At 41.5% G+C, this 12,817-nt stretch overlaps 1 protein-coding gene across 5 annotated transcripts in view; it reads right to left on the bottom strand.

Annotated features, from left to right (window-relative positions):
• The window catches only part of spire1a (spire-type actin nucleation factor 1a), a 42,429-nt gene that overhangs the window by 20,196 nt on the left and 9,416 nt on the right, over positions 1-12,817 (bottom strand). For all 5 annotated transcript variants that reach the window (XM_079653519.1, XM_079653517.1, XM_079653518.1 and 2 more), the window contains exon 3: positions 1,138-1,401. In XM_079653519.1, the coding sequence (XP_079509645.1) occupies positions 1,138-1,401 (264 nt within the window). The remainder of the gene's footprint in view (positions 1-1,137; positions 1,402-12,817) is intronic.

The following is a 12,817-nucleotide window of genomic DNA, read 5'->3' on the forward strand; positions in this document are numbered from 1 at the left end:
ATCAGACAGAGGGCTGCTGTGCCTCCTGCCATCATTAATGGACGTCTCTTTAAAATGACAGCTCAGAGGAGAGGAGTTCTCATTTCTCTAACTGCCTGCTGCTCCCCCTCCTCTCTCCTCGGCTCCCCTCCTCAGTCCTCCGCTTGCATCTCCTGTGGGCGGCACTAAGTCTCGAGGATAGGAGTCGAGGATAGGAGTCGAGGAGGGGAAATTAGAGTATTGAGAAACCTCTAAAGTGAAGGAAGGAGGTCAGACAGGAATTTGCAGCCATTTACTCCAGCCATGTCAACATATTACCGTTATATCAAGCGAGGGATTGTTGGGAGAATTAGAAGCATGCACCGGCCCGGCAGCAAAAAGTCCCAATTCATAATACACCGAGTTTATTATATGGAAGGAACACGCTGATCTAAGGCTATTCCCCAAATACCAGCGTGTTTACAAAGCTATAATTGCTTTCATATTCAGAGAGTGCTTTGGGAATTTACAGCGTGACGGCCCCCATCAGGGGAATTTGTTTGGACCTGGTCTGATGACAACGTGCACAGCTTTGTTTTAGACATGATGAAGAAAAATCTGCATATTTATTTCGCCTTTAATGTCTTTGATGAGTCATGGTTCTTCATCAGCCTTGAACCATGACTCATCAAAATGTTGTAGTAAAGGATCAGGAGCAGTTATTATGGGAGTGTTACTGTGTGGGGATTATGCTTACGATTGGACCTAATGGATCTCACTGAAATGTTGCAATATGCACTTATGACCTGTGAATATTTGTATCAATAGTTTATTTTTAATTATTTTTAATAGTTATGCGTGGAATCTTTTAATCTCTTATTTGGGCCACTTTCATATGTTTTCAGCCATCGCTCCATAAAAAAAAAAGTATTTCTCTACAACTTTACAATCAAACAGTAATTGATGAGTTCAGTGGTCTTCATGTATACTTTTGTACAATGGCTTTTGGTTATTTTTTGTTCTCCACATGTGGGTAAGTCCAGGACAGAACCTGTTTCAGTTCAAATAATGTGAACAGCCAAACAAAACAAATCTAAGTTGAGAAATAAATCCAAATTGAACACTAAAGCAGCATTGTTAACGTAGCCTAAGAGACACAGTGCGCCTCACACAACATACCGTGATGAGGTCTTGGTAGCTGCGAATGCTGGTGACTACGCCGAGCGTGGCAGAGACGGGCTTCTCTTCCTCCTCTTCTTCTTCCTCACACTCCTCCTCTGTAGCTTCGTAGCCCTCGTCAGGACAGGGGTCACTCTCCGCCTCTTCCGTGTTGGTCATCATGTCGATGAGACGCTCCAGCGGCGGGCTGAGTTCACGCTCCTCGTTTTCCTTAAGTCCATAGTCCAGAGCTTTGTAAATCATGACGCCTAGTGATTCAATAACCTGTGGGACAATGGACAAATGGGTTGTGTGGATTATTATTGTGTAATAGAAAAGGAAATCTATTTTACGGATTGGTCCGAGGGTTCCTTTCAATTGAAAAAAATACATTACGTACAATACCAGATATTTTACTTCTACCAAGATATGCAAGAAAAACTGAAGAAATACAAACGACAGAAGATGGGTAGCATGGGGAAATGTTTTATTAAGCAAGGGTAATAAAATATTTTGTATTTCTTTACTTGCCGTCATGTGTGCAAATACTTGATTCTTTCCAGCTGACACACTACACTTTATCTCTCACAGATCAAATTAATTAACAATTTGCGTAGGCATTTCATTGATACTATAACTAAATATCCATGAGTTATTAAATGCTTTTTAAAATCACCAACCTCCAGAGCTTTCTTCGATCCCTCTACACTCCCTTTATATTGCCCCTGCTGCTCTATAATTAAAACACGCACATCAGCACATCCTAAAAACCTAATTACTTTGTTAGATAACCATCTCCAACAAGCTGAATTCACCTGAACCGACAAGACAGTTGCTGTCCTCAAGCCAGATGCAAAATGAGGCCACAGTGTTCCTCCAAACAGCGTGATGATTACTATAATCTGGGGATGATTTCATTTCATCCCTGCTTCCCCTCATTAACAAGCAGTGTATGATCTTTCTGAGATTTTTTGTTTTTGCAGTTTGTTCCAAAACATCTACAAAGAGACAAAGTTGTTCTTCAGTGCAGCATGACAAGTTGGCTCTGCTGTGCAGTGTCCTCTCCTGAAAACTTAATCAAACCATTGCTCTCAGTTTCAGAGTTTGCAATTTAGCATGAGGAAAAAAAGCATTTTACACACAGAGAGCAGTGTCTGGAGCCATAGGTTTTTAGTCAATTAGTGCATGTATGAGCCATCTGGGCTAGTGGAGGCAGGAGCCTCCACTAGCCCAGATGGCAGATTATATATTTGTACAAGTATTAAACTGAGCCAACACCAATGAAGGCTACTCAACTTCATTTATTTTGGATTTATTCAAGTTCAACAATATCTTTTTTTTCTTCTCAAAGCGTGAATACTTGTGGACAATACCAGGGTTGAATAAATGTTTATTAAAGTTCAGCATTTTCTATTATGTTAAAATCAGTATTACTTCCGATAGCATGGCTTCCCTAGAGCAAGTGGTACTGCTCTGCATGAATGAGGTGTGAATGACTCTTAGTATGTAAAGCGCTTTGAGGGGTCGAAAAAACTTCATAAAAGTGCTATATAAGTACAATCCGTTATTATTTATAAGATACTAAAAGAAAACAACAACAACAACTACTATATATTCATCTTATATATGTCTACCATCAGCTGCCCTGATCTCTAGCCATCAGCCATAGAAAAAACCCTCATCAGTCAACTTATGGCGCATTTCCACTGCAGCGGGTAGCCCCGTTTAAAGAGCCTGTGACACGATTTTCCCCCATCATCCAAACCCATCAATTTGAGTAAATACTGTCCCCTTGAAAACCGTTACTGAACTGATTTTGGATATTTGTACTTTGATAACCATTAATCTGCCCTTCAATGTTGACCATTTCCTGGATTTTCTCGGGGATTCTTCAAGTCCCGCCAAATTATGGGTGATTTCAATGCGGGCACAGCGCTCCAGCTGCACCGTTCAGGATCCCAGCATCTGCATGTAAACGCACGATGGCGCACACAGCAGCAAGCTCAGACAGCGATGCCAGTTTAATTTTGAACGTGTCTGAGAGCTCATATGAGGCTGAAGGGTCGGTTTATTTTGTATCTGTTAGAAGTTTAGGAATTAGGTGCGTCAATATGGGCGATCATACGGTCATGTAGCCAGTGGTGGACTGGTATAAAAAATCAGCCCGGGACTCTCGACCGGCCCACTTCGGTACAACTAGTAAATTGTCAACGGGGGGAGTGGGGGATGTGCTAGTGACTTATCCGACCGGCCCACTTCGGTACCGGCCCATCGGGATTCGTCCCAATGGCCAGTCCGGGGGGGGTGCTTGGGGACCTCTGTGTCGCCTGTCAGCGCAATTTACATGATGCCGTTTAGACAATATAATAATAAAGGGCGGTGCCAGCTGTCAGCGAACCGATCCGGCCTTTCTGCGCGACTATCACTCAAATGCGGGACATAATCTCAATGTGTGGGACGCGGGACAAATAATACAAATGCTGTGTGTGCAGTCCCGCACAGTGCGGGACACCTGGTCACCCTACACACACAGTTCTGCCCCTCACACATCCATCCATCCATCCATCTTCTCCCGCTTATCCGTGGTCGGGTCGCGGAGGTAACAGTTCCAGCAGAGAGCCCCAAACTTTCTTTTCCCTGGCCACATCAACCAGCTCTGACTGGGGGATCCCAAGGCGCTCCCAGGCCAGTGAAGAGATATAATCCCTCCATCTGGTTCTAGGTCTACCCCTTGGTCTCTTCCCAGCTGGACGTGCCTGGAACACCTCCCTAGGGAGGCGCCCAGGTGGCATCCTAACTAGGTGCCCGAACCACCTCAACTGGCTCCTTTCGACGCGAAGGAGGAGCGGTTCAACTCCGAGTCCCTCCCGGATGACCGAACTTCTCACCTTATCCCTAAGGGAGACACCAGCCACCCTGCGGAGAAAACCCATCTCGGCCGCTTGTACCCGCAATGATTTTAGATGTATTAGACTATTAAAAAAAGAAATCATGCTTCAAATAAGTGGGGGTACGGCGTACCCCCGCGTCCAACGCCCACTACACCACTGACTGCAACTACAAAAAAGCTAAGGTTTGTTTTCTCCTCAGGAAATGCAGACCGGGTCAAACAAAAGATTTTTAAATCATCATCCTCACGATCATTTAATGTATCATATGTTCGCCAAATTGACATGAAAGCACTAATAAATGTAGTTTCATCCACTTGAGTTTACAAAAATAATCGATTTGTTTTTATATCACATCCGACGGGAGGAAATTCAGCAGCTCTCACTACCGACTTTTAATCCTAATTTAATCATCATCTTCACCACGATCATTTATGTTTATGTTCGCCGAATTGACATGAAAGCACTGACAAATATGAATATACTGTAGTCAACTTCATTAAAACGTTATTAACGTGCCTAAACTCAGTAATTCACCATTTCTACGCATGACAACACACTTTGTCCGTGTTTGGCTCTCTCGCCGCACAGTGAAGCGTTCCCGCATTGACGTCACTTCTGGCTTCCCCCAAAACCTCAAAATGAGTCGAAGGAATTTTCCCGCGATGTTCGAAATTATTGATATTTATCGGAACGGTATCGCTTTTTCTTTTTTAAACTGACGGTTCGAGATTACTAGTAGCCCACTATTTCATTGCACAACAGTTGTTGGGTTCGTGTCACAGGCTCTTTAAGCGTCCTTAAATCGTCCAGGCCAGTTTTTGGTGGCCTTTCCATATAGCGTAGCACCGGCTAGCGGGTACTTTTTCCGGCCCCATAAAATCGTGGTTCTATCAGGCCAGGGCCAGGGCTGAACTATTGACGTCAACACTCTCGACTGCTGATTGCTCAGAGAGAATCATCCCTAGCGTCGCATATATATCTAGAAGCAAGCTTGCAGCATTTTTATACACAGCATTTTTGTAAACGGAGGAGCTACAAAAATGGCAACGTCAAAGAAAAGCACACCGTGGTCGACCAAGGAGGTGACAACGTTCCTACATCTCATTGGGGATGATAAAATCCAGCGGGAGCTCGACGGAACAACTCGAAATGTGAAAAAAAATAATAAAGCCGATCGCCCCGCCTACACTGCGATGCTACCCCAGGTCCTAAACTGTAATGGAAATGCGCCACGGCCTCGGACGGCCAGCGAGGCAGCCCGAGGCCTGAGCGAGGACGCTTAGGGACGCTTAAACGGGGCTACCCCGCTGCAGTGGAAATGTGCCATAACAGTCTGGGCCTAAAATTAATGAAATACCTTTTTTGGTTTTCAACACTTTGTTTCTAGTAATTTTCTTTTGGGATTTCCAACACAACTGACAATCAAAATGTATTCAGCTTTAACTGAATCTTCAAGGCCTTTCAGGACTTTCTCCACAACTGACACTTGTAATCCCAATATTAGTCATGGCATATTCAGTATCTGCCTATGTCTGTGATTTGTTTCTTTGCACTCTGCAGTGCACTCTTTAGTCTGTAAGAAAATATTATATACAGTAGCTTGCAACCTTTATCCTTCATTCCAGTGATCGAGTGCTCGTCATTGTTTTTGTTGTGTCAATGTTTCCCTGTTGTGGCTACATGGTTTGCACAGGACTTAAATGTGGGTAGAAACTTAGTTAACAACAAAACATTCTTTTTTTATATGCTTTGCTGGTGTAAAATAATGAACCAAGTGTTCGTTTAATTGCAGCGTACTGTTGGTTATTACTGTACTCTGTGTTCTTATCCAGAAAGGAATGGAGCGACATTGTTGAAAAAGGGAGGTGTCCAGATATAACAGAGTGTTGATGTGGGTGAAACCTGTTGTCGGGCATGGCTGGCTAGGTTTGGGCGAGATGCCAGAGAACAGCACCTGCCTGCAGTGTAGCTCACAGGAGGGTGGGTATAGACTGACAGAGGCGGAAAAACCATTAGATAACGTACATGTAAGAGTCATGTTTCTAACAAAACACCCAAAAATAATTGCATATAATCAGTAAATTCGTTTTTGAAAATGCATTTAGTCAAGTACTGAACAAATGTGTCATAAGTATACTCTACTTGAGTGTTTTATTGTATGCCACTATATACTCCACTGGTTCTTTTTACTCCTGTTTACCAGATTTCAAATCCCTGTACTTGAAGTTAAACTAAGCTTATTAATAATTGTCTCTCTATAAAATATAAATACCAGTTCTACAGCCTCTATTCTGAATTATCTTACATTAACCAATTGATCAAATTATTCCCTGGAAGAATATCCGTTTTTTCTTCTTGTTCCGTCATAGTTTATCAACCATCTCTGTGGGCAGCTGATAATCCGGTTCCAGGGCTAAAACAAATAGCCTATTCCTTAGCATCTCATTATGTAACCTTATAATCCATCTGTAGGACAACATGCGCTGAAGTGGGCGGAGATAGTAGAAAAGGCCAGAGGGACAGACAGCACAAAGCTCTCATTGATGGGCCAGAGGGACGCAGAGACTTACATTAGACCATGTTTAGCTGTAATACACAACGTATGGCCGCGGGATAGATGCAGGCTGGGGCAGGGGACAGAACCTCAATACATTTAGGCACAAACTGCATTACTTCTATACTATAAAGTCAAATGACTTGTCACCCATTAACAAGGATCAATTCATAAGGGGTTAATGTCATGAGCGTCAGAGAGCCAATACACATGAAGCATGTTCTAGCAAGATCTAATCATTCTGGTGATTGGCTGTTACACAACGTAGAGGCATGCAGGGAAAACATTGCACTACGCCCAGAGCAGGGCTCACGTGTATGTGGCTGTTGTTGTGTTTAGAGAGGCTTGACTAGTGTGTATATGTGTTGCATAGAATAGGATTTGAACCGCCATGTTTTGTGTTGTCATTTATTTTTGTTAAAGTGGACTTGAAATACACTGAATAAAAATATAAACGCAACACTTTTGTTTTTGCTCCCATTTTTCATGGATGAACTCAAAGATCTAAACAATTTTCTATATACACAAAATAACCATTTCTCTCAAATATTGTTCACAAATCTGAAAAAAATCTGTGATAGTGAGCACTTCTCCTTTGCCGAGATAATCCATCCCCCCTCACAGGTGTGGCATATCAAGATGCTGATTAGACAGCATGATTATTGCACAGGTGTGCCTTAGGCTGGCCACAATAAAAGGCCACTCTGAAACATGCATTTTTGCTTTATTGGGGTGGTCTGGGGGGGGTCCGAAAACCAGTCAGTATCTGGTGTGAGGGTTAGGATTAGGGTTAGGGTTATGTTGTGAATCGAGTGGCCTTTGTTCATCGTCCATAACATACGCCTGCTCACACCATAACCCCACCACCACCATGGGCCACTCGATTCACAAAATTACCCTAACCCTAATCCTAACACTCACACCAGATACTGACTGGTTTTCGGACCCCCCCCAGACCCCCCCAATAAAGCAAAAATGCACGTTTCAGAGTGGCCTTTTATTGTGGCCAGCCTAAGGCACACCTGTGCAATAATCATGCTGTCTAATCAGCATCTTGATATGCCAAACCTGTGAGGTGGGATGGATTATCTCAGCAAAGGTGCTCACTATCACAGATTTTTTCAGATTTGTGAACAATATTTGAGAGAAATGATTATTTTGTGTATGTAGAAAATGTTTTAGATCTTTGAGTTCATCTCATGAAAAATGGGAGCAAAAACAAAAGTGTTGCGTTTATATTTTTGTTCAGTGTATGTTGAAAAATAATGTTTAGTTCAGGAACCGGTAACAAACACAGGGACCATGTCTGCATCATAAACCTTTGAACGACACATAGCCATACTGCCTTCAATTCATAGATTTTGTCCTTCACTGTAAATAAGGTGCCAGATCAATTTGATCAGTTGCATTAGACTTGATTTCTAATTCTCTACTGGAAAGACATTGGCAGATTTGATTTATTTCCAATTTACCTGCCCTCGTAAAATGCCTTATAATAACAACCTGTCAAGCGGTTCAACAGCAGGCAGTATAGAATTTCTTAATATGAATAAATCATTAAGCTATCTGAGGAAATCTGTACAATAATCTTGTTTATTATATAAAAGGTTAAAGCACCACAGACAGCTAAGACTTAACTTGGCAAGACTTGAATTTTCATAAATTAAACTCTACTAGGTCACTCATCGTTTCTTATCAAAGAGTTACATCAAGTTCCTTATGAGTTTGTGCGATGGAATGAGAAAGAGGCATCCTAAGTATTGCATCAATGGCTCAATCACTCAGGTAAGAGGAAGAATCACAGATAGGTTATCTTATTACACCTCACAATCTCATTTTTAAGACTTGTGACCCAGAGGAATGAGGCAAGAAGTCAGAGCAGAGAAGGAAGGAGGAAGAAAAGGAAACAAGTATGCGGAAAAAACTGTTTCTGAAAGACAGCCAGAGACCTGCTGGGTTTCTGCTGGGTTTCAGGCATAAGCAGAAATGTTTGGCAGCAAACCACTAATTGAAACCAGGCTCCCACCCAGGAGAGGTGGAGACGTGCCACGGTGAAACACTCATATGTTCCCATCCCGTGGTCTTGGCCAACCACAGGTAACACAGGATATCACCTACATTTTCAAATGCCTCTTGAGAAATGTAGCAGGATGAGTCATCTGGGTGTCAAAGCTAAATATGTCGTGTCTTCGTAACAAACCAAAACAAATAACACATTTTCATCAAGCTCCACAAACAAATAATGAGAATAAGTTTGTGTCTGACATCATTGCCCGGGGCAAGACGTGCTTCATGCTCATGTTTCCCCAACAATGAGTTGTGTTATACTGCAGAATGTCGTTCTCACATGAAGACTCAGTCTCAGGCATCATCCTGAGAATCAATGACCAATAGGAAGAGAATTTTCACTTGTGAATAAGTTAACCTTTGTCCCCTGAAGGAACACTGCATTTAATATCAAATCTTCATTGCTAGACCATTTTCCAATAAGCATAGCCAGTACAACATAGCTTATCAAATATATACAAGTAGGACTGTTTTTTTCAGTTAACCAGTTGAGACAAGCTGTACACTAAGCAAACGATGACCAAAAACAATAAGCGGGTCACATAATTAAAAACATGTTTGATCTGCTTTCAGGCCAGACAACTCAGACAGGCTATCAAGCAAGTTTGGTCACACATGAGTATAAATGCTGTCCCTGGCGAGGCTTAAACTCAGGCAATTACTGTGTGTGTGCAGCTTTCTTGACCAGAACTTGCCTCATTCTGAATGTGAGTGCCCCCGTTTAGGTTAAGGTTTAATAAATGAAAAGCTCTGAGAAGCTTATGACTTTTGGAGCAAAATGTAAGGTCAGGTTATCCTAAAAAAAAAAAAAAACACGATTACTTGAAGGAATAGGCATAAATACATATCATTGGTTGTATAATTTGGCTCGACAAACAAGAACAACCATGATGAGAAAAACATCAGTGAGTCAACCAGCACGCAGATGGGCAAAGAAAGAGCCGTTTGTGTAAATGTTAAGGCTGCCCTTTAGCACTTACACAGGAGAATGGAAAAGACAGGCTAATGTGCTGCAGCAATGTGCATTTACTCCTATTTTTTCATTCATTCATTCATTGGCAATTCATACTCGGGGGTTATTCTAGCAAAATGTAGTATGAGGGCAATACTGTGGCATTGATCTTGTATACAAGATATCAATTCCTCGCGAGAACATGGCGAAAACATGCAAGATGGCGCCGCAGACGTAAACAACAACACCACGTTGGAGTTCAGTAAAAAATAAAGCCGTCTGGCGGTTTATTTGACACGATTTTCATATTTGTGGAGTAGTGATACAGAAATATGGTTTTCTGGCATCACTTTACGCATTTTGGTATGAGGGCCGAAAGTAAGAGAGTGCAGCGCCCCTGTTACCCGTTTTAGACAAATCCCTGATACTGGTTGTCATGTCATTGTGATGTCGGTGAATACACAATAAAAAAGCTGAATAACTGCATTATCGCAGGTGGCTTAAAATTAAAGACAGAGTTGACGATAGGTCTGGAAGAGTAGTATTGCTAAAGTGTCTTGAAACTGAAGCCCTTATCTAGACTCCATTGTAAAAGTACCATCACTATTCATTTAAAAGCAAAAGTCTTTATTCTTGCATACTACAGAAAAAAGCCTGACATAACCTTCTTGCCTTTGAATTTGCAGCTCAAAGCAACACTGTAACCATCAGAGTTCACAAAACCATAAGCTAAGCAGCCTTCAGCGTTTGCTGCAGTTGTAAAGCCATCACAACACAGACGGTTACATAACTACAGCTAAATCTAGAGGTCTTCCACTGCATCGGCTGCTCGGCCTCCTCCAGGCTGAAGCATTACTATTCACAGTGTGTCAGAACAACAAGCTGCTCATTCATATCATGTTCACTGACATCAGTTCATTATTTTACGTTATCAGATGGCAGAACTGATTCTGAGATACAGATAAACATATTCATAACAAAATGTCTTAGCAACACATGGTGCACACAGCAACTATTGTATAGTAACGCCAAAAATGTCCAACACACGGAGCTAAGATTATTTCATTATAGCGACTATCTGTTTGCCGTTACAGCCATCAGTTTGACCTACAACGCTGTCAGAATAAAATCCCCAAAGTGAATCTCAAAATCTGATAAACTGCTTTTGGGACAGACGAGGACAGAACATTTCTTTCAACATGAGACCACACATCTTATTCCAAAACAACACAAAGGACTTCCTTTCAATCATTGGAACATATTTGTGACAAAAGATCTGATAACCTCATAAACTTGACTGAAGAGGAAGTTCAATGTATTCCTCAGGCCAGTCTGGAGAAAATGAGAAATGGATTTTCTGTGAATAGAATACCTTACTTAAATAGCTTAGACAGCTCAATAAATTGCATTCTTGTGGTTTTGTGCTTGCTCAATTATCCCTGTATAGGCAGAATTGTAACGATTGAGGGCTGTACCATGAGCCGCAGGGGTGCTTTTAAGTGAAACTGTCAATGTCACAGAAATCCATTATTGATTAGGATAAAAAGCAGGAAGTAACAGTCTCTGGTTAATGACACATTTACCATGCAAAAACCTTACTCTGCTGAATCTAAGCCGAATATATCTAACCATCTGGAAAGAATTTAAATTAGAGTGATGATCCAAATTAAATCTGGAATTTGAAGCAAGGCAAAACAAGTCTGTGTGAACAACACTTTATGGGTATCACATTATTTTTGATAATAAACCTTGAGACTGCACATTAAATGCCATGTTCTACCTCACTGACGGCTAAAACTATTAGGATCCATTCCAAAATCCAAGGCATTGCCTCTTGCATGATACTGGAAAACTAATTGTCTTCAAGCTGTAATAGGATACGACACCTTGATCTTCAACTGAGGACAAACTGGGTTAAGCTTGCCATTAAGGCTACAACAGAATATGCAAGTTTCCAAAAATAGGTTCTTTAAAGAAGTATTTCCCTCTAGCAACAAAGTTGACAAAGAGCATCTTAAGAGAAACTCTTAGTTGTGAAGGAACAAAACTTGTTTGACTTTGAGGATTATCCCCACACAGGTTCTGTGGTGAGGTAGTAGGGGTACACTCAGCACAAGATAGTGATTAGCTCAAAGACATGTGCAGAAGCAGAGAAGGGTTTGAGAGTGACACTGGATGGTTGACAAGTCGGCTGGCTCGATACACAAGGGACTGAGACAACACACACACGCCAAAACATGAGGGACGCGGTGAGGTCATGGAAAAGCGCCAGGGTGAATTTATAGTTCCCGCTAATGTCCTCTCAGAACATTAAATTACATTGAACACCTAAAAAAAAACACTAATCAAACAAGGACATTGAAACAAAACTTATGGTCTACGCAGGGTTGTGTTTGGCGCTGCTGTGAGGCAGCTGGGCCAATTGATAACTAAAGCATGCTAACATGACTATCATTAGAATATTTCTGACATGTGTTTGGTCAGTAGCACAAAGTTTACCATGTTCACCATCTTACTTTAGCATGCTAATATTTGCTAATTAGAAATTAACACAATGCCATTAGTTTTGGGAATGCCATTCGGTTTGAAGGTTTCGGATCATACCACAAGTTATTTATAATTTTGGTTGAGGGAACAAAGTGGACGGCAATGTCATTACAGATGACATTGCCGTCCATTCAATATGTGTAGAGAATATGATGTAAGAGAGACATTTCATTAAAAAACTAAATATCAGCTCGCTGGTGGCTCTATGGGAAAAGTAAGGGCATTGTACAAATCAGTAGGATTTATTCTTAGGGGAAGATTAATGTCTGCAAAATCTTTCATGGAAATCCATGAAAAACTAATTTGAGACTTTTGAGTCTGGACGAAAATCTAGGACTGACTGATAAGTCAACATTTCAAGCAATTGACTCCAGCTCAAACATGAATATATTTGCTTAACCCATCAATCCTATCAACTTGTAAAAATGTGTTAAACTGGGGAAACTTGCTACCTCGCGAATTCCAGCGCCCTTACCTGGACCACACCCATCTTCATCTGAACCACACACCTGTGATGTTTTGTGACGGCATAAGGCATGGTATGCTGTATACGAAATCTGTCCACAGACATATAAACACTTAGCAAAGTACTCAAAACAGCATATGTGGTAGTTCCCTATACATGAGATGTTTCTAGGAGTTCATTTTGCCCTGATGACAGACACAAACGCAAAACACACCAGCATCGCT

This window comes from Notothenia rossii (genome assembly GCF_949606895.1).
Source record: "Notothenia rossii genome assembly, chromosome: 10".
NCBI classification, from domain to species: domain Eukaryota; kingdom Metazoa; phylum Chordata; class Actinopteri; order Perciformes; family Nototheniidae; genus Notothenia; species Notothenia rossii.